Source organism: Chinchilla lanigera, unplaced genomic scaffold (genome assembly GCF_000276665.1).
Source record: "Chinchilla lanigera isolate Chin_1 unplaced genomic scaffold, ChiLan1.0 scaffold00046, whole genome shotgun sequence".
NCBI classification, from domain to species: domain Eukaryota; kingdom Metazoa; phylum Chordata; class Mammalia; order Rodentia; family Chinchillidae; genus Chinchilla; species Chinchilla lanigera.
In genome coordinates, this window is record NW_004955447.1 from 4,801,630 (window position 1) to 4,824,851 (window position 23,222).

Below are 23,222 nucleotides of genomic sequence, written 5' to 3' on the forward strand. Positions count from 1 at the left end.
TTTTCTGTTTAAAATGTCCTTCACCACCAATGCTGCAGGTGTTCAAAAAAGAAAAAGCAAAGGGGCAATAAAAATAATGGCAACAGTATTGTTTTAAAAAACTCTCAGAGAGATTATGATAAATTGAATGATGTCCCATCCTCACCCTATGATGTCCATGTCCTAATTTTTGGAATGTATGAATATTATCTCATACAGAAAAAGGGGCATTCCAAACATAATTAATTTTTTATTTTTATTTTTTATCTTTTTGAGACAGGGTCTCACTATGCAGTTCAGGCTAGTCTTGAGCTCACTTTGTAGCCCCAGGCTGGCCGCAAACTCACAATGATCCTCCTGCCTCAGCCTCCCAAGTGCTGGGATTACAGGCATGCACCACCACGCCTGGCTTCCAAACATAATTAAGAATTTTGGGTTTGAAATATTCTTCTGGATTTTCTGGATGGGCTATAAATATAACTACAAGGGTCTTTATAGAAGAGGGAACATGGGCAAAGAAGGAAGAAGGCAATGTGACCACTGAAGGAGTGAGTAGGAAAATATGGTATGGAGACCTGAGCTAAGGGATGAGGGTAAAAGAGGAAACACATTTTCCCCCCTAAACCTCTAGCAGGAACCAGCTCTGCCACATATTGATGTTAACCCAATGAAACTGACATCAGACTTTGACATTCAGAATGGAACAAGAATAAATGTGTGTGCGTTTAAGCCCTTTTTCAACAATAAGAAACTAAACGAGGGTTAAACACTCAAAAGGTCCAGAGAGCTATCACTAGGATATCCCACGAGGATACTGGAGAGTAGCCTGAGTAGGGAAGAAGAAAGTGGATTCTGACAAAGGGTAGACATATAGAAAGGGATAAAATAAAGGCATCTAAGATGATGCACACACTTTTAAAAAGAACATACACATTTTCATAGTATAAAAGAGTACCTGCAAGAAAGAAATCACATTGTTATAATCAAGGTAGGAGGAAAAATTCTTTTTAAAATATTGTTTTTAAAAAATGGAAATAGATCTAAAAGAAGATGAGTAGAAATCATTAAAGATATAAATAATTACAATGAAATAAGAATTTTAGCAGACATAAGTAGTTAAATTACAGCACCAGGATTGAAGTATATTCAGTAGAACAGTCATCATCCTGAAGGTCTGCATACTACACGTGAGCAGCTTTCAGTGAATCAAAATTCTGACCAATTATTCAACACTCCTTAAAATAGACTATTTTAAAGTAAGCAATAATAAAGTAATCCAGTAACTTAGACTATGTCTTATTTATCACTGTCTGTCAGCTAAAGACCATGAGGGTTGCATCTATTCATCTGCTTACCATGAGACAATGAAAAAGGGTGCACTGTAAGATTTTTCCTTGTGTTGGGTGATTGGGGGAGAGTTGAAGGAACCCATTTTCTCCGAACTGGATGCCATCGGGAAGCTGGCATAATGCTGGGATTGAGTAGCTGAACAAATCTCAATTAGATCTGAATACAGAGCAACTAAAGCTGCAAATAAGTGTCAGAGAATCAGCTGTCACTAACATTGGCTGGGATATGTTTCCCTTTGTTTTGCTTTAGTGCATTGATTTGAATAATGCTCATGTCTCTGCAGACATCTTACTGAATGGTCTGACTTTTGTCTTAACCTAATATGGCCACAGAGTGGCTATGTCTGATGTTGATATTCAGTCAACTTCTGCATGTTAGGGACTGCTTGTTTTTCTGTCTCTCAGGTTTTATATTTGTGACCTTATATATTTTGTGCTGATAGAGCATTGTTTTAAGAAATAATTTCTGTGTTCCTGACTATTAAGTACTTGTCTTTGTCCACTTCTGTTGCTGTAACAAAATACCTGAATTGGCTGCTCATGAAGCTCACAGTTTAGGAGACTGAAAGACTGAGATAGGGCAACTCCATTGGCTTGACCCCTGGTCAGTGTCCCCTTTGCTGGTTACAACATGGTGAATGACATCACAACAGGAGCATGTGCAGAAGAGATCCCATGGTGACACAGGAAGCCAGAGAGATGGAAGGAACCAGTCTTGTTGTTTCCTTCTGAGGCAGTGCCTGGTGGCATGGTCACTTGCTACTCAGCCCCACAGTGGGGACCAAGTTTCCACCTATGGGCTCTGGGGAACAAACAGCACCAGACCACAGCAGTGCTTGGTAGAGTTTATATATCTAAATTTTATTCCTCAACATGATGAAAAGAGTGGTATACTGCTGTGTTACATATCCTTAGAATTTTCATTTGGATCTTCATTTTTCATTCTGTCAAAGAGAAATAAAATTTTTATTTATTTATTTATTTATTTTATTTATTTATTTATTTTGGTTTTTTTCCAGTACCGGGAACCGAACTCATGACCTTGCGCTTGCCAGGCAGGCGCTTTGCAGCTGAGCTAAATCCCCAGCCCAGAGAAATAAAATTTTTAAAAACTGAAATCCTATTTGAACTTTAACTAAATATAATAGAATTGCACATTTTTGAGGTCTGTTCCTGCTCAGAATTGTTGCAGGAATCATCCACTCTGTTATATGCATCATTAGTACATTTATTTTTATTATTACTTAGCAATCCATTTCTTAGACATTCCATAGTGTTATAGCTTGTAGTTAGATGTCCCCCCAAAGCCTCATGCACTCAAAGGTGGGCTTTTTGCAGGTAGCTTGATAGAATGTGTAAAAATGGATTAAGACTGTTTGTAACTAAATTATCCATTGATCAGTTTAGTGTAGGTCTGGGTGTGGTTGATGAGAAGGCCCACCCTGGGTGTGGGTTGCACCATCCAACAGGTTTGTAGCCTAGATGAGATAAAAGTCTGAAAGGCTCACTGATCGCTGCTTTCTTCCTGCCCTGCCATGGACTGTTTCTCCTCTGTGACGCCCCTCTGCCATGTTGCCATGGACTCAGCTGACTATGGACTGAAATCTCTGCAAACTGTGAGCTAAAATAAGCCTTTCCTCCTTTAACTTATGGGTGTTGTGTATTTTGTCTGAGCAATGAAAAAGTAACTAAAACACAGTTTATTTATTTACTCAAGTGTTCATGGGCATTTGTGTTGTTTCAGGTTTTAGAAATTAAAGCTATACCACAAGGTCTCTGCTTCTGCGTATATTTGCAGTTATTAAACTGGATTTTCACAATAGTTTTACAATTCAACTTATATAAGAAATCTCTCTAACTCTCAATTTTTCCATTGCTAGAATGAGCTGGCCATATAATAAAGACTCAATAAATAGCAATATCATTCTCTCAGTTTATAATGAAAGCTCAATAAAAAATAGTCATTATTTTATTACTATAATTGTTATGATTAGTATAATTTTATATCACATATAACTCTTTAGCACTTCTGAGAGCATCTAAGTATGTGTTAAAATCATTTTTACTTCCCCATCATTGTAATAGTTGTTTTTATCCAACTGGGAATGCTTAAAAAGATATTGGCATGTGTATGCAATAATGAATAAAATGCCTCTGTCACTCTGAATAAATCTTAATTTTAGTCTTTTTGCAATAGAACTTCAATTATGAAATCATGTCAAACATTCAAGATACACATTGAAAAGTAACTTGGGTCCATTCATTTAATAATGCAAATAGTGCATGTAAACCCTGAAAAGATGGAGCCTAGTGTCTGTTAGTAAATATTGACTCATTTATCTACTCATCCACCAAAATGCATCAAGCTACAATCTGAAAAATTAAAACAATTGGAAACAACAAAAGGAACATCAACTATTGGAGTGAAATATTATCTCTGATACATCTTTCTTAACTTTTTATTTTAAGTGAAGAAAATATATTTTTTCAAGAAAAAAGAAAATGTTTAGGGTCAATTTCATAAATGGAAAAAGATAATAAAATAGTGTGGTGATAATCTACTTCAGCCAAGTAAACAATATTTTAGCAAGAGAAAAATAAACTGATTTAATAATATCAATTACTTCTACATAGTAGGGTTGTAGATTATGTTTATTCTCTTATAAATACATTTCTATTCATTCCTGGGATTCTGATGTAGTACTTAGGGTCTTAAAAATATTTTAAAATGAAAATACAATGAAGAGTAGAATGTTCATCACAGGGTCTGATGTTTGACGTACTTAATACATATGAAATGTTATAGCAATTATTTCTTAATTTGCTAGTTTTCTAAAAAGCTCAAACCAAGGTTTTTGTTCATTAATATTACATAAAATGTTGCCTCGTCTTCAAATAAAAAATAGTTCAACACTTCCTACCAAGAACTGAAATTCCATTGAAGTAACATCTAGAAATCTCTTTGACCCTGTGGCATGTGCAATATAGAGCAATTCCAAAGGTTGTGTCACTGCACAAGTGAAGTACCTGTCTCCGCCCAGATGTTCAGAGACTTTCTTGCTAGGTGAAGTCAAGGATAGGATTCAGGAGTGGAGAAGCTTAGGGAAAGATCATTTCAGGTGAAAGTGGTAACAGAACGAAAATCAAGAAGAAAAAACATCATGGTAAATGTTGACAAATACACTTTGCAGTAGTTTCAACAGAAACCCTAAGGGGAACATGGAAAATATGCTGAAAAGGTAGAAAGGCTATGAGGTGAGAAGAAATTTGTTGGGTCATAGGTAAAAGTTGTGACAGTTATGCCATAGACAAAGGAAAAATGATAATACTTCAATTGGAAAGGTGATATTGTCAAATTTGCAATAGTACTCACTCTGGAGATGGATTCAAAGAAAATTAGATTGCAGGAAAAGATGCTAGTGAGAAAGCTGCTATGTTTAGCAAGCAGCAAGGACATGAACTGGATCACTGGTGATATTTGTGAAAAGGATGACTTTTTTTTCAATGTGGAGAGGGTTCTTTCTTAAAAAAAAAAAAAAAACCACCATTTTAGATAAACAGCAGCTGGTTAGTTAATAAGGACCTGAATTAAAGATGCAGGCTCTGTGAACATGGGAAAAGAGTCAGAGTGATCAAATAGGTTGCAGCTACAGGATTGAAAGACTAAAAGTTTCACTGGATCTTAGAAGTACGGGTGAAGCTAAACCTTGGGTGACCATGGGGATGGTACAACTGTTCACAAAGATGGAAGTGCAGGAAGTAGAATAGTCTAAGAGAAGAGGTAGACTAGAAATATAATTGGAAGTATAAGAACTCAAGCCATAGGAAGCTAAGATTAAGGATAGAAAGAAAACTACATTGTTAAATAAGTGTCCCGAGAGGAAGAAAAAAACTAGATTTCTTCATAAAGCTAAAGCTGGGGTTTCTAAGAACATAACTGAGACTGAAAAACAACAAGAATTAAAACAAAGAAACAAACCAAAACAGGTACACAGTAGGTTCTAAATGTTGTCCTTAACAATGGCTGTTACAGTGGTAGGTTAGGAGTAGATTGCAGAGAATTAAAAGTGAATAGGAAAAAAACAAAGTTGAAACAATACATATAGACATCTATTAAAATGAGCTTAGTAGAAGTATAGAAAAAACTTGATAGCATCATTTTACAATATGTGATATGTGATATACCTATGTTAGTAACTTTTTTAGGAAATAGAGAATTTTTACATGACGTTCACCAATTGCATTTAGTATTCACTTCCTTTCTATACTGGATGTCCAATTCTGTGAAAATGTTTATATATATATATCATATTCAGTAAGGATTCTTTGGGACTTAAATTTTTTTGACTGACTGCAATGGTAAAATTAGAAAATATTTTTAAAAGGCCTACAATAGTTTTTTTTTTTTAACTAAATGGAAATATATTGCATTATAGTAAGTACCCTACCCAGCACACTTGGGGACAAATTACTGATCACATTTAATTATAGCTCTTTCATTTATTTTACCTTTCAGATGATAGATCATTCTATTACCTTGCCTCTTTTAAAGTCACAAACATCAAGTACAGAGAAAATTATGGAATGAAATCCTCAAGAGAGTTTACAGAAAGAAGTCATCAGATTGAAAGAATGGTAAGCTCAACAGAAAACACAAACATTTCTGAATGCACTTTTCTGCAGCGCTTTGACTGTGGGCATTTTAGGCAGTAGTGTCTACCACTGGGCTTTAGGTCCACTTCTCAGAGGTAGACCTGGCTAGGGCATAATGCCTCATGTGTCAGATCCGCTGCTTCATGAATCCTATATTTTTCTGCATATGTATGGTGGATTATGTCCTCAAATACCTAGCAAAAAGTGGGTGGGAGGTAAATTTCCTGAATTATTTCACGTAGAAAATTCCTTTACTCTGTCTTTCCGTCAACTGATAGTTTGTATAGAAAAACAAAATTGAGAATCATTTTTCCTCAGAAATTTAAAACATTCATTTTTATTACCTTACCAAATGTGGTTAATAAGAAATTGTTTTTTTCCTAGGTGACCAAGTTTTCTCCCAAATCTTTAATACTTCCCTTCTTAGTTTTTGAAATTTCACAGTGATATTCCTTGGTATTTTATTTTTTCTTTTGTTCATCTATAAGATTAATAAGAAAATGAGTACCCAAGGCCCTACCACCTCATTTAAGGTGTGTTCTTTCCTCTTTCTTTCTCAGAGGTTAAAAACTATTTTAAATTTCACTCAATCATTCATTATAGTTTTATCACCTATATATGTTTCCCTATGGACTATGCTGCACAATTTTGCTTTTCAGTTTTATGTAAGTGGAATCATTTTATGTCCTTCTATGAGTTTGTCACACCTGGGGGAGGAGTGTCCTGCCTGCCATGACATGCCTCTGCCCTGCTGGAACACTCAGCTACCAGGATCATAAACTCTCAACTCCAGCAATGAATTAAAGAAATAGAGTTTAAAATAAAGGAAGAAAGTTTATTTGGAAAAAGGCAGGAAAAAAAGACAGCTGCTTTGGAAGAGTGGGGGGCATTGGGAAGGTGAATGCCCACCAGCCCTTGTCACTGGTTCCTTTTACCTAGGACTAGTGATCTTTCCAGTCCCCCGCATGGGCACCATCTGAATGAGTCTCTGGCTCTTTGATCCTAACCTGGGCATCTTTGCCTACATTGTTTCTGGTCGTTTGATTCCTTGCTGCCTTTTTGTGATTGGTAAGTGTGTGAAAGGGAACCTCGTAGAAGGGTAGCTTAGCATCAGCAATGAAGTCAAGGGGGCATGTGTGTATCTGGTGCAGTGGTACAGTGAGGCTACAGTGTGAATATATAGGTATGAATACACGTGTAGGTGCGTGTCTGTGTGTGTTTCATATATTAAGTAAGAGCCCTTAAGTGGCTGCCCCTTGTCGCCTTTGTATTTTATTTGGTGAGGAGGGCTGGTTAGCCTGGTCTTTCATGTCCTTGGAGACACCCCTGTTTTGCAAGTCAACTCTTCCTGCTAAATCCTTTCATGAATTATCTTACCTGACATATTCCTCAAGTCTGATTTCTCTCTTTACCTTTCAAATTGCTGGGGTCTAACTTCAGAGTCAAAAAATGCCTTTAGTAAGATTTCCTATTAATTTCTTTAATAAAACTTAATGAGATCCTATTTTATCCTGTTTTCTGCCTGTGACTCCCTGTTGCTACAATTTTTTCTTTTCACTCAACATTAGGGTTTGAGGGTTTTTCCATTTTATTACATAAAACTAGAGTTCAGTTACTTTCCTTTCTGTGTAGACTACTGTGACAGAGACATACTACTCTTTTAACTCATTTCATGGCTGGAGCACATCTGTCTGCCCTTTTTATAGCTGAAGAACAATCTTACCTTTTCCTAGCTCACCTGCTAGACTCTATCCAGGTGGTAAAGCCAGCAGGGCTTCACTGAGGCATGAGCCAAGCTCCAACTCAAGCAGGTTTTGACCTGCTGTTTTCCAAAGTGTTTCTAAATATTTGCAGGACTACTGCAGAGCACAAGAGAATTCATGATCACCTACATCCTCCTAAAAATGTACTGGTCTGACTTTTCAGTGTCGCCATGTCAAGGGTAGGCACTACAGGATCTCATAGATTTGATTTGCATGTACTGATTATTAATGTGCTCATCAGTGGTAATCATTTGTAGTTCATCTTCTATAAATGCTTGCTCATGATTTTTTTTGGTCATTTTTATTGCAGTTTTCAATTTATTAGAAACATATTTTCCTGGAAATGAATCCTGTAACTAATATATGTACTTAATATGTCTATTTTCCATTTTTAAATTCCTTTTCATTTTATTATAAATTTGGCTGAATTTTAAAGCAGTTAGAAGTATCATTCTTTGCTTCTCAGTGCCTTTTTGTGTTTCTATAATAAATCCTTTCTGATCCTTCAGAAAGTTCCAGGTTTTGCTTTTTGCATATAGGACTTATCCTATATGGAGTTGATATTTGCATGCGTTTTTAATTTAGGGAGTCAACTTCATTTTCCCCTATATAGTAAGCAGTTTTTTAAATCACTACCATTAGATAGACAGTCATTCCCAGCTGATCCAACATGACATCTCCTTATATGAATGGTGGTGTCGCTGAGCTCTCCTTTTGTTTTGTTTTATTTTTTTCATGTCTCAATGCCTCCCACAAACTTTAGCCACTGTAACTCGACAGTAAGTATTGGTACCTGTTCACTGGTTTATTACCGATGCTACAGAACTTACCACAAAGTAGGTGTTAAAAACAGCAAAAATGTATTCTCTAACAGTTCTAGACAGCAGAAATATGAAATCAAAGGCTCTAGGGAAGAATCCTTCTTTGCATATTCTGGCTTGTGGCCATTCCAACGTTTCTTGATTTAATGCTGCCTAGGAAAGAGGCTCTGGTGTATGGTCTCTATCTTCACAGTCTTCTTTCTCTGCTTTTCCACTGTGACAGGGTCCCTTATCATTGGGTCCAAAGCCTTCCCAGATAATCTGTAACAGTTTTCTTTAATATAATCACATCTCCAAATACTTTTTGAAAAATAAGTTCACATTCCTTGATTCCTGGAGTAAGAAGGACACCACCATTCAACAGAGAACACCTAGGATTGTCATATTCTTCTTCAGGTGTATTTGGCTACATTGGCCCATTTTTTTTACACTAAGGAACACATGAACAAAGATACCTCTTCATACTGGGGTTTTAATTTAACTTGCACCAAATCTAGAGACTAGTGTGGAAATGATATCTTCAACTTATCTGATGTATTTCAACAAACCTTTGTTTTCCCTAAGTCTTATCTTTACTTACATTTTTTGCACTCTATCTGGGGGCCATGGCATGTTTTCAAGTCAGTTGTTATTTGATCACCATGTATGATCAAAGGGACAGCTGACACACTGGTCCACAAGTCTGAAGAAGTTTCATTCTGAGCCTTACCTGAATGCTTTTACCTCCTTTACTGCTTCTTCTTTTAGTACATAATGCTCACATTCCTTGAGTGAAGCTGGCACATGCGCATAACACATCTTCATTCCTTTTTTCAACCCTGCCCTCCCTCTGCCTTCTATCTCTTGATTCCTGCCCATTTCAGAAAGATCTATCTCCTGATGTCTTCTTATCTTTTATTTTATTTTTTATTTATAATTTGTGTTTCTTATATGAGAGAAACCATGCTATATTTAAGCTGTGTGTCTGGTTTATCTCCCCTAACTTTAGAGCCTCAAGATGCATCCATTTTCTTACAAATGACTCAGGTTTAGCTTTACAGCAGAGTGGTACTCCCCTGAGTGTAAACACACTTTCTTGATCCATTCATGTGCTGATGGACATGTAGGCCACTAACAAGATGCAGCTATTATGACTGTGCTTCTATAAACATGAATATGCATGCATCACTGAAATATGGTGCCTTTAGCTCTTTTAAGAAGATATCTTGAAGAGGAATAGCTAAGTCAAATGGAATTTCTATTTTTAGGTTTTTGGGGTTTTTTTGGGAATCTTCATACTAATTTCCATAGAGGTTGTGCTAGTTTACAGTCCTACCGTTCCTTTTACCTCACAGCCTTGCAAGCATTTGATATTATTTGATTTCTTGATGATAGCCTTTCTGAAGTAAGACTGAATCTTGATGTTTAATTTATATTTCTCTGATGGGCTGCCATGTTGGGTATTTCTTTATGTATTTACTAGCCACTTGTATTTCCTCTTCTGAGAATTGTCTCTTCATTTCACATGCCCATTTTTTGATTGAGTTTTTTATTTTCTAGGGTCTAAATTTCTTTAGGTCTTTATACATTCCAGCTATTAGTCCTCTGTCTGACGAATACCTGACAATTTTTTTCTATTCTGTTTGTTTTCCTGTCACTTTGTTGATTGTTTCTTTTACTGTTCAGAAACTTTTCAATTTGATATAATCTCATCTGTTGATTCAACTGGAGTTCTGTTCATAAAATCCTTGCTTACACCTAAAGATTCCTGAGTTTACCTATTTTATCTTCCATCAGGATAAGTATTTCTGTTTTAACATTTAGTTCTTTTATCAGTTTAACTCTAGTTTGTACATGTTGAGAGATATGGGTCTAGATTATGTCTTTTGCCATGTGGATAGCCAATTTTCCCAGCACCATTTCTTCAAGAGACTGTGTTTCCTCCCTTCTATGTTTTGTTCCCTTTGTTAGAGATCAAACAGTTCAGTGTGCCTGGGGTTGTTTCTGCATCCTCTCTTCTGTTCCATGGATCCGCATGTCTGTTTTTGTGCCAGTATCATGCTATTTTTACCACTGTAGCTTTGTCATATAACTTCAAGTCTGGAATATTGATGCCACCAGCTTTGATCTTGTTACTGATGCTTGCTTTTACTATTCTGGGTCTCTTTGTTCCATATGAGTTTTGGGATTATTTCATCCAGTTTTGTGAAGAATGTTGTTAGTGTTGTGATTGGGGTTCCATTAAATCTGTATATCAACTTTGGAAATATGATTATTTTGACTCTATCACTTTTGCCTACCCAGGAACAGGGGATATCTTTCCATTTTCAGATGTCTTTTTGAATTGCCTTATTCTGAGTAATGTAGTTTTTGTTGTAGAAATGTTTCACTTCCTTAGGTTAAGTCCTAAGTATTTAATTTTTCTTGCTACTATTTTGAATAATATTTTTTCTTGATTTCTTTCTCATTGGATTCATTTTAGTGTACAAGAATGCTCTTGATTTTTGTGTGTTGATATTTATTCTGCTACACTTCTGAATTTGGTTATTAACTCTAAGTGTTTTGGTGTATTTTGTGGGTCTTCTACATAAAGGAGCAGGTCATCTGCAAATAATGATAATATGACTTCTGCCTTTCCTTTAAACTTTACCTGTAGTGTAATGCAAGCTACTTAGCAGGGATATTTTCTTACTCAAGAACATAATGAGCTTACTGACTGAAAATGTAGCAGCCAACACTTTTTCCCCTATTTGAGTCAGCAAAGGTGTATGATGAACCACAATAAATAATCACAGGAATCCTTTCGCATGCTTCCAACACATTCAAATGTTTCAGCACGAAATGTGTGAACTGAACCAATATTTTATAAGTAATAGCTAGGCACATTTTTAGAGTAAAGGGAGATAACTGTTTAAGATGAAAATCTATGCAAATGCAAGAGATGTACAAAAAATTCTCTCTCTATAATATCTTTTCTGGCATAAGAAGTAGACAAATCGTGATCTATAAACTAGGATACCACTTCAGAGGTGCATGTTGCAACAAAAATAGTAGCATCTCTAGATCTCATTTTCTAGATAGAGATAGGGGGGTGAGTGGATACGTAGGGAGATGTATAGACAGACGCAAATAAAAAGGAGGATTATTTCAGTGCTTAGATGAAGTCCATGGTCTACTGAAATGTTTCAGTTGCATTTACTGAAAGTAAAAATTGTGTATATATTTTAGTAATTTTAAGTAAATTATGCATAATATATATATAAATTATGTGTGTGTGTGTGTGTCCTCATGCCCATACTTCTAAGAAAAAAATAGTACTTATTTGTGTGTATGTGCATTTTTCTAAGAAAGATTTTAATCTTCATCAGATTTGAAGGGACAGAACTCATTGGGAACTATTGAAAGAGATCCTTTTCATTGATTTTCATTGATATTTTCTTACTGATTTTTAATGGTGTATGTAAAAGTGACTGACTTTTGTAATCTCTCTTTTTGGCTCCTCTTCTTTTTGTACTTAGTACTTTCAGGTGCTGAGCTTTCTGTGTTCTGTTTGCTTTTGTTTGTTTTTTGCTTTTAGACCTAATGGATTCTTTTCTTGACTGAATTCTCTGGGACCATAGTGTTGTCCAATGCTTCTTGATCAACACAATTTTGTCCCTCAAAGACATTTAGCAAGGAAGGAGATGTTTTTGTTATGCTGGAAGGAAGGCTGTTAATAGCATCTAGGATCCAGGTACCAGGGAGCTCACAATTCATCAAGGCAAATTTTCCATCTGGCCCAAAATGTCAATAAATTCTGGCCCAATTTAGGGCTTCACCCACTTTACTTTTTCAGTTATTTTTCTTTAATTGGCTGAGTTCAAGACATGAACTCAATCTCATTTACTAAAGAAATTTCCCTTAGTTTTGTCAGGGTTGTGCACTTATCTCTATCTTTGTATCTAATCTCATTTTAATGTGGTCTTCAACAGAGAGAGACAGATAATCAAATCTGTCACCTTGAGCCAAAATCTCCTCATTTACCTGTAGTTAAACTTAATATTTCAAAATTTCTTAGTTTATAAAAGCAATCTTTCCATTTCAATACCTCCATATTCTTGAATATTCTGCTTTCCCTTCTCTCTGTAATTTCTCTTTCTACTTCAGCTTTCACAAAAGACAACAGATAAACTACTTCTGCAGTAGTGATTTGCCCACAGGAATCAAGCAAGAGTTTTCTAGTTGACTCCAGTCTCTTTTTAGTGACAATAATTTAGTGGTCTTTATCTTTTATCACCAAGAACCATTTGGCTGATACCTTTTCAGAAGTGTAGGGAGTGGTACATACCATATCAATTTTAGCTATTAATTTCTCTTTCTCTTTCACTCTTCCTTTAGGCTTTTCATATTTTTTAAAGTTTTTTTCCACTCCAAATAGAGACTTGGCTTATTGATTATTGAAGATGATGTTGAAAAGCCATTGCCTACTGTCATTCCTCTACTTATTCATCTGCCATTAAGCTATTAATCCATCAATGAATCCCTTCATCTCTTTGTTTAGTGAGTTCTTAAATACTGTAGGGTTGTGTCAATTTCTAGACATTATGAAAAGTGTGTTATGTTTACTTGTGTCCAAAAAAGATATTGTAAAGTGTTCTATCTGTCTTCAATTATGTATTACTATTTTAATTTACCAATAGTTTAAATCATGGCTGTTCAGCAAAATTGTTAATAGTCATTGTTTTCTGTGCTTTAATGCTCCCTTCAACCCAGAGCCTCAGGTGTGGTCAGGTTTGCCATGGAACTATTTAGTTTGAAAACTGGATATATGTTTTGACAATACTCCACTGTTTTGGGCAGAGTTAAAAAAATGAGTATTATAATAATTCAAACAAGATAATAATTATTTTCATACTGAGAATGCTGGCTTGATTATTTTAAATTTAAGGAGTAAAGTATGATTATTTAATGTAATGCAAAGCAGAAAGGATTTTTTGAGTACCTAGGCTAACCCAGCCTGGTCTCCACTTTCTGAGAATCTCAGGTATCTAGTGCACTCCTGCAAGGATTCCACACTTCAAAGCTGTGGAAACTTGTTTGTTGAGATAAAAATAAATGGAAGTTTTGGGGTTTTTCCATGCCCTCTGTGATACACTGACTTTACTGTGGTAATGAATGCTCAGAATAACACAAAAATAATACACTGTGAATGACGTGACAGTTGCAGTTGGATAAGTAGATGACTTTCAAAACGAAGACTGAGAAATTCCCATAGCTCCCATCCATGGTGGAGCACACTCAGTGTCAAAAGGCTACGGATGCTGGTTCCCTACCTTTCTAACCTCATGTTTCAATACTGGCCTGATGTCCAGGTGAGGACAGCTCACCACGCCATGGCTCGCCACTGTTCTGCTGAAAATGCAGCTCCCAGCGATCCTAAACTCAGCACCAGGAAAGAACTAAGAAAAGACAAAGCTTGGTATAACAAAGGACAGTCTATTTGCCCAGAAAAGATGGAAAAGGAAAGATATCTACCGTGAGGTGGTGGGGGCTTGAGAGCCGAAAGGCCGCGAGCTCTTCTTCCTGGCTCCTTTTGTTGGGGACCCCTGTCTTTCCATCCCCCAGGTGGACACTTGTCAGTATCTGATCTGTTGCCTTGACTGTCTTTGATCTCAACCTGGGCCTTCTGGCCTTTTGGTTTCTTTCTGTCCTTTTGTGATTAATAATTGAAGGGGAGGGGCTGTTAGGACCGCAGCTTACTTAACGATTAAGGAAACTGGACACAGGTACACGTGTGTATCTGGTGCAATATTATACTGAAGTTAAAGCGAGACCATATAGACGTATGCATACCCATACGTCTACGTGCGTGTGTGTGTGCGCGCGCGCATGCGTGCATTTTACATATTAAATAAGTCTTTTGGGGGCTGTCTCATTGCTTCCACATTTGATAGGTGAGTGAGGGAAGCTGGTTTTCCTGGTAATTATATTGCCGCGCCTCTCTCAAGTAGCTCTTCCCTTCTTAGCTTTTTAATCATAACTCCAGAATCTGCCCCTGAGGTCAGAAACTGCTTTTGGTGTGAGAGGCAGAAACTGCTTTTAGTAAATTTCCCTATTGATCTTAATAAAGCTCAGTGAGGCCTTTATCCTATCTTTATTTGCCTACAGAGCCCCCTGTCTCTATAAGAGCACCCGCTGAAACCCTTGCTGTGTGGCTGTCTGTGTTCTAAAACTATAAGATAATTTGAAGGACATCTTTACGTTTTGTTTTCCTCTCTTACTCTTTTTATTCAAGGAAATAACCCGTGTAATACGAAAATCCCCTTAGGAACATAAATGTTACATTTGTTTCTTTGTTGCCTTTCCTAATTTTTCTGATTTTATTTTTTAGTAGCACAGCTTAATGAATGTTTCCACAGCTGCAATGTTTTCATACCCTCACATGAAAATGGGGGATGTGTAATGACACAGATTCCAAAAGCACGGAGTCACTGAAATAGAAGCATTGCACGGCGTTCTGTAGCTCTAGCTAATTTATACTTGTATTATTTGGATCCCCCAAAAGCAGAATTTATGATTGAAAGTTCTTGATTCAGTGATTTATTAACTAAGAACGCTCAGGAAAAAAAAGTTTGTAAGGAAGCAGAAACAGCAGGAAAAAGCAAAGAAAGAAACCAAATAAAGATAAGGCTTCAAAAGTGCAGCCTCAGCCGGGCCTGTGTAGGGGACCTGCAGCCTAAATTCATTACAGAGGTGGTTCTGGATAGAGGGGACTGGGCTGGGCTGTTTATCTTCTCATAAACAGGTACCCAGATGTCCCCAGAGCAGGTGAGATACTCAGGTCAGACAAGAGCAAGCCTCTGGAGAAGTGCAGGTGTGAGCTGTTGTCAGCCGATCTGGAGAAGGCAGAGGATGGGCATGCCCACCACTGAATGCAGTGTAGGTAGAGAATAAATGTGTGCTGCAGTTCTTCTTTCATCACTCTTCATCATCATGTGAGTGAATCTAGCTCCTTAAGCAAACTCAAAAGAAGGAAATGTGTGTCTTCTTGACATGCACCTTGGTAAACACCAGATCCCCAGTGGCCTGGCCCTCTAGACCATCCAGAGCACGATCCTGGTTCTGCTTCTTTTTCTCCAGTTGCTCAAGACACAAAACAGTGTTCTGTATTCCCACAATAACTCACTCTTGCAGCAAATAATAGAAACCCAATTAGCAAACAAATTGGAGGTACATAGATAAAAGCACAATGAGAAGACTTGGGAAAACCTAGGGATCCACTGGCCTCAGATATGGCTGGACTCAGATGATCAAACAATGTCCTCAGGCTTTTTTCTTCCTTTTTATAATTCCCCACGTGGCAAATATGATTGCTAGTAGCTAGTCTGTATTCACAGTTTTCTAGGTTAGTGACTGAAACAGGAAAAGACAATTTTCCATAACCGTCTTTAAGAAGATGTCTGAAGAAGCAAACATGTTATTGGTTGGACAAAGTTGGAACATATGTCCATCTCTCCTCGCTAAACAGAGTGGCCTGGGGAGTACTACTGCGCCCCCTTGTGTGAGATGGGGGAGCGGCGTGCGGCCGCCTTTAAACCACCTGGACAAAACTGTGCCCTTGCTGCATTCAATAGTCCATTTGACGTTTCTACTTGAAGGTCTCAAAGTTATCACCTCTGTATCCCATTCTTGGAAACTGCTTCCTTTCCCCTTCTCTCATCCCTGTTTTTTCCCCCCGCTCAGCAAATGATATTAGTACAGGAATGATGTCAGACCTCCAGATGATATAGGGGAAATGCTATAACCTGCTAGATGTCAGATACACTGAGTTCATGTCTCCCAAAATTGAAGAATGAATTCTAAGGAACAACAGAAGTTAAGAGTAGGAAATATTTATTGAGAGCTCCTGAGAGCTAGAGGGTGTTTCTGTCTCACATTCATTATTTTCATTCTGGGCCCAGTTGTGTCATCCCTCATGGAGACAATCATAGTTATCACTGCCTCCGCTTCAGAATCCCTCTAATGTCCTAGCTGCATAGCAACCAGGATGCTCTTTGAGCTGAGTGTACTGCTGCACACCTGTAATCCCAGCACTCAGGAGGCTGAGGCAGGAGAATCACAGTAAGTTTGAGGCAGCCTGAGCCACGTTTTGTTTCTTCCACCTGGAAGTTGCCCATGACTCTGATTTCTTATGCTTTTTCCTTCAAATCTCACTGAAACATCATGTGCTCAGGAAACCCTTGCTGAGCCCCATCCCCAGCTATTCTCCTCTGTCATTTTACTCTGCTGATGGCCTTTGGTGACCAATGTCTTTTTGGTTGTTACAGCATATGTCTTTATTGTAGGAGTTGAGGGCTTATAATTTTTTGTTCAATATTCTCTATCTAGTGTCTGTCACAGTGGCTTAAACCTAGGAGAATCCTATCTCACTATGTTGAATAAATAAATAAATGACAAAAAGGGAAGAGGACATGCATAATGAAATTCACAAAGGGAAACAGAAAGCAAAATTTTTAAACCATGTTGGCTATGAGTAACCATTACCAGAGAATCAATCTTTAATGAACATTACTGTCCACCTACTTCATATAAGGCTACCCACAGGCCAAGGCCAACCCGGCACAGTCCCTGCCTCTCAGGAGTTTAGAACATTGCTTATGCATAGAAAAATGAAACGTTCGATAACAACATGGTTGACAATACGTGAGCTGCCACGGTACAGTGTATAATTATCAAAATGCATGATTTGAATGATGAGAAGGTATAGAAATCCTGGAAAATCCTTTTGTGTGAACAGAAGGCTTTCCTTCAGAAGGACGGGAGACAGAACCATTTTCTTGGTGTATTTGTCCTGTTCTGATTCACATTACCCTGACAGTAGCAATAGATCTGCAAAACCTGTCTGTCTAAATTTTTTGGGTGGACCCTAAAAAGCATTTCCCTTCAGGCATCAGGTAACTTCTGACCTTTCTGAAGGACTTAATCTAAACTCAGTGCCGAGCCAGAGAAAATGTACACCCTGGAGCTCAAAAACAGTAAGTGGGTAGCAGGCTACCTGGTCAGCCCTGTGACACACCCCCTGCTTCAGACGTTTTATGTTGGAATACAAACCAAGGGCTGCAATCAGGCTCTAATTTTAAAGTGAATGAATACTTTCTTCACCTCTGCTTAGATACTATATTTCTTAAAATGCAATAATTACTAGTAAAATTCTCAGGTTTGAGCCATGAACCGAGACTGGACTAAATAGCATAGTACATACAGGGTCCCTGCCAGAAAAAAAAAAAAAGATCAATATGAATTAAGCTTCCAGAAAATGATTACAGCCATGATTAGGTGTCTAAGGAGAGATGGTTCTCATAACCCTTGTAAAACTTGCAGCATAAAAAAGAGGTTTACGTTAGGGAATCATCTTGTCTATGAGGCTGTCTTCAAGGGCCACATCCCCCAGGACATTTCTGCCCATTAAAAAGAGTCCAGAGCGAAACTTTAACCAGGCATCTACTAGCTTGTTTGTGCGATTCCTCACAAACCCCTGCTTTAGCAAACAACCCCGCTAAGTCAATTTGGCAAGAACCCCACATTTTTGATACTTGGTCGTCCTTTGTCTGATGAAGGTCTTCATTCTTCACCATCCCCCGATGGTGTGTGATCAACTTGCCTTGTCTAGTAAGAATCTAGTAGGCGATTCATACGGAACACCCCCTACCCTTTTTGTTTCCTTAGTAATTATAAACTCACACCCACGTTCTTCATCCCTCAGGCCCCACTTGCCCTTGCTTCATTCAGAGCTGACCCCAATCACTCACTCATCTATGTGCGGCAGTGGTCGGTACCTGTTTGTGGCAATGGTCTTGAATGACGTTATCCTTGCTGTGCTTTAACAAGTGCTATTCAGTAGTATTTTTTTATGCTGCCCCCACAAATCCTGAATTTCTGTTCAGTATGTAAGTAACTGAGGGTTGTCAATGTCACTTAATGTAGTCAACACAGGATTCCCTGGGTTCAAATTCTAGACCCATCACTTCCTGCCCCACCTTAGATAAGGTTGAATATCCTGAGCCTTAATTTCCTCGTACAGTAGTGTGAGGTTTACAAAAGGGATCAACCCAGTGGCTGCTACACAGCAGAGACTGAATATACGTAAGCTGTAATTAATGGTCATACTAATTTTGTATTGTACCCAAGTCTATACATTTTTAATAGAGGTCACAGGGAGCTATGGTAAATCCTATCACATTTTACTTTGAAGGGATTCTTGATATTTTCTTACACTGTGATGTGGTAGGCTCCTGATCCATCCTCAAAGTGTCACACAGAAATAATTCAAAATTTGACAGATATTTATCTAAGGTGCTAGAGATACTAAATTGGCTTTCTTCCCTGTTTCTCAAAAGATGGAAATAAAATGAAGTCAGAGAAGCACAGTGAAATCCAGGGTGCCTGACTCAGAACTGACCCCAGCCTATAGAACAATCACTCAAGTGGGGCCACCCCAAGGTCTCCTAGCTCCCACTTAGCTCAAGGCTTTATGCTTACTTAACAGTGTGTATCATTTCTGTCCCTTCACTGTATCATTATTCCTAACTCGCTCAGACCTTACTTGTTCATGCACTTTCTTATCAGCTGTGCACTGACTAGTCCAGCCAGAGCTTGTGATCTGGAGACTGTGGAATACACACAGGGTAATGACTAGGATGGAACCACGTGCGAGCAGTGGCCCAAGTGAAGAAGCAGTAAGCTTTCAGGAGAGTAAACCAGAGCTCACTTAGTTGTCTTTGAAGCATCTCAAGAAAAACAAAGCTGTGATTGAAGAAAGTTGGTGGGGACAAAAAGTGTATTGTAGGAACAGGGAAATGAATGTGTAGTTACATAGATGTGAGCCCGCCCAGCGTGATGAGCAAAGAGCAATCACTGTACCTGGGTAGATCTGAGGCTCGCCAGCATGTCCCGCCCCCCACCATACCCACATGCCTTGGGGTGCTGTGGGAGGCCTCCTTTGGGCCCTGGGTCTGCCCTCGGCTATCAGAAAGATGAATAGAGTGAAGGCTGCCTGGGACCCACCCAGACCCCAGGCCCATGGCAACCCTGACCGCTGGCCCCTAGGGAGGTGGCCATTCGCTAGCAAGGCTGCCGATAGGAGACCCTGCCTCAGAGCATCGCCAGCCGGGTTCTGTGGACTTTCGGGCAGAGCTGAGCCGGGTGCTGTGACACTTGCAGCCTTGGCTGTGGATGTGACTGGGGCTTGAAACACACTAGCATCTGTCTTTCGGAGGCAAGAACCTCCAGTAACTCTGTGATGATCATGAAAAAGGAGACTTCCTCTGCGTGCTGGGCCATCCTCATCAATACCAACAGCATTCTCTTGCTCTCTTTATTTTTGCTGTCATTAATACGTGCTTGCATTCACCCCAAGGAGCTGGCACACGTACATAACACAGTTTAACCCTCCTTATTGCCCCTCTCCCCTCGCCCCCTCCTCCCTGCACCTCCAGTCCCCTTCACATCTGCAAAGTACCCATTTCCTGTAATTACCTTCTATTTTGCTCCTTATTTACACTTTAGATTTCTCATATATGAGATATTTAAGCTTGTAGGATATGTAAATGTATGCGTCTGATTTATTCCACCTAACATTATGGTCTCAAGATGCATCCATTTCCAACAAATGACTCAGATACGTGCTTCTTTGTAGCACAGTAGCACTCCATTACGTGTAAATGCCATGTTCTCTTTATTCATTTACCTGCTGCCGAACTCACTCTCCTGCTTTTAAAACAAGACCATGAGGTCTTGAGGATAGTACACATTTCCATGAAGATTTTCATCCCTGATCTTACAGCAACATTCCTATTCCAGCTGCAGACCAGGTAACTACAAATCCAGGGCATGATCATGTCTCAGCTCATTCCTGGGATGGCTGCATGCAGTACGTCCTCACAGTAGCCATGAATGCCCCCTTGGTGTGTGTCCAGGGCCTCAGAAGTTCTGCCTGAACCTATAGCACGTCCTGGTTCTTCTTGTCTGTTCTTCTTTTCCTCTAAACGTGGGGCAGTGTGTATCACCACCTGCAGAGGTCGGCTGGAGATGGTTTCCAAGAAGGGCAGTCTTACGTCCGGCTGACTACTACTCCCAGTACGTGATGGTGTGCTTTGGGTGCTGCACTTTCCAGAGCAAACTTGCTTTGCATGACTGATGAGTGTGACACAGCTCAGAGCCCACACCATCATTTATGTCATTTATGGATCAGCCACTGTGGTCTACATGCCACCACATGGTTTTAGTGTGGCAGCCACTGCCCATTGGGCAACATTCTGGGCAGGAAATGCTAGCAGGTGGGGTCTTCCTGCACCTTGGTGCTCCTGTGTGCTGGTGGGTGCACACTTGCAATGCGGTTCTACTTACAGCTTGAAGGATGTAGCTGCCTGGGTAATCACCAGTGACAAAGATGCTACTTCCCTGGCCAGCCAGGTATTTCTTCTTTTCATACGTTAGATGCATGTGCATGCATCTGTGGTGGAGGCCCGAGAGCTAAAGGAAAAGTTTGGTGCTACCATGAACGACATTGGTTACTGAGAAGATCTCTGATGTTTGCTGCTAAACTTGGGCCAAGTATGTCTTTGCATGAATTCATACTTGTGGCTTCTTTCAAGTTCTTCCCTATTTGGCATATGTCTCATGGATAAACTGGGATAGAGTTAGAGCAGGGACAAATTCTAGTTTTGCAAAAGGAAGTAGAGAGACCACACTTACCCACAAAAAAAATCAATCTGTCCCTGAAAGGAAAGTAAGCAGGGGAAGGATTAAAACTAACACTATAAATAATTTGCCAGGTGCCATGGAAGGGCGAAACGTGACATAATCTTATTTTGTTCTCCATTGACAGTGTGAGGCAGAGATTCTTATTATCCCATTTTCCAAAAATCTAGCAAGGTTACACAATTTTTTTGCAGTTTGTCAGTGCTTTAAGGACTGGAACCCAGTTTTGGTACCAATGCTGAGAAAAGTCAGTTTACGCGATGGACAATTAACTGAGAAGCTTATCTTTACCTCATGTTTCTAGATAAAAGAATGATTAGTTAATATTTCCCTTAAGACTAATATATATTTTTAAAAATCAGATGTCTAGGATATTTCGACGTTCTTCTGGAGGAGGTCGATTCATCAAATCTCATGTTATCAGCTTAAGGTACGTAAACTTAGTCTGTAACTTCAAACCAACTATGTTAAGGTGAGGCATTTACTCACCATAATTGCTCAACTACCCTGGAAAAAATGTACATAAACAGACATTTCACAGATCTTAAACAACACGGGTCACGCTGCAGAAGCATTTCTCACTCACAGTAGGAAGACGAGACGGAGAGCGCCGCGTGACCGGAACGTCTCCTAACAGAGCAAAGATGTGGGAAGAGCAAGTGGTGCCGCTCACACCATCCTGCCCCTGAGCAGAAATCATGATTTTAATGTTTCTTTTTATTGTAAGCCTACACAACCATCAGATTACGGCTTTCTGTCAGCAGGCTTTTTAAAAATGTCAGTGCATTTTTGTTACTATTTTTAAGTGTTTTGTTGTAATGCTTTGCTGAAAGGTTTAATTTCTTAATAACTTAATCATGGTATTATTATGATTCCTGAATATGTTTTTGTATGATGTCAGAAGGCTGAGAGCCCATATATATATGTACATATCTCACTATCGGTATCATATTTATACATATATATGGAAATACATATATTTTTGCAAATAAAATGTATGTTTCTTTTTACAAAAAATATGTAAAATCTTCTCTTTCCATTGCTGGTGGCAAAGTGAATATGTGTACGTGGTTAAATGATGTAGGGGCCCATGCCTTTTTTCCTCTCTTGCCCTTCTATCTATTTTACATTTTTTATTCTACCTTTTTTCCTACCTTCCTATCTTCCCTTCTTTCTTCCTCTCTGCTTTTTGCTCTTGTTTTTCAAACTAAATTCATTCTTGAAAGGCTGTTAGAGGCTTTCCATGCACACACATCACAATATATATTATGTATTTGAATCACTAATTAAATGATTTCCATCGGTAAGCTGTTTTCCCTAATGGCTCAGTTATCAGCTGATTACCTCAGTGCTTTCACACAAACAAAGTGTATTTCACATCCCCAGCTCAGCACTTATTCAACGGGTCAGAAGTGGGGGCCAAGAGGTGGGCACTGGTAGGCACTGTGGGATGGAATTAGCTGCAGCGCCCCCTGCTTCTGGTTGACAAGCAAAGCAAGAGCAAGAGCCTGAAAATTGATATGGGAAGTGTTTCAGGGGCCAGACCTAGAATTGGAGACATCATTTCTGCTCCCGTTTCACTGGTCACGATTCATTAGAGAATGCTGGTAAATGCAAAGAGAGATTAAAAATGAAATCTAGCTCTGTGCTCAGCAAGCAAAAGAAACTGGGTCTGGCAGACCAAAGAGGGGTCTCGCACGTCACTCTGAAGAATAATGACCTCAAGTACAACTGCTATTCAAAAAGACTCAAGAAGCAAATCCTTTGAGTTAAGGTCAAACATAAATTTATGAACATCTCCTTCTACAAAACCCTCTGAACTAGGAGCCAAGGAAAAGCAGAGGATAATGTTTGCGGGCCTATGTCTCCTCCAGTATTTCTAGCATATTGCTATCTCCCGTGCTTGCCACACCTGCAGATCACTGTACATCCTTCCAACT

The 23,222-nt window shown here is 38.8% G+C and overlaps 1 protein-coding gene across 1 annotated transcript in view; it reads left to right on the forward strand.

Annotated features, from left to right (window-relative positions):
* The window catches only part of LOC102009896 (transmembrane protease serine 11F), a 77,451-nt gene that overhangs the window by 44,109 nt on the left and 10,120 nt on the right, over positions 1–23,222 (forward strand). Inside the window, exons 4-5 of the mRNA XM_005392827.2 lie at positions 5,845–5,963; positions 21,645–21,712. Of these exons, the coding sequence (XP_005392884.1) occupies positions 5,845–5,963; positions 21,645–21,712 (187 nt within the window). The remainder of the gene's footprint in view (positions 1–5,844; positions 5,964–21,644; positions 21,713–23,222) is intronic.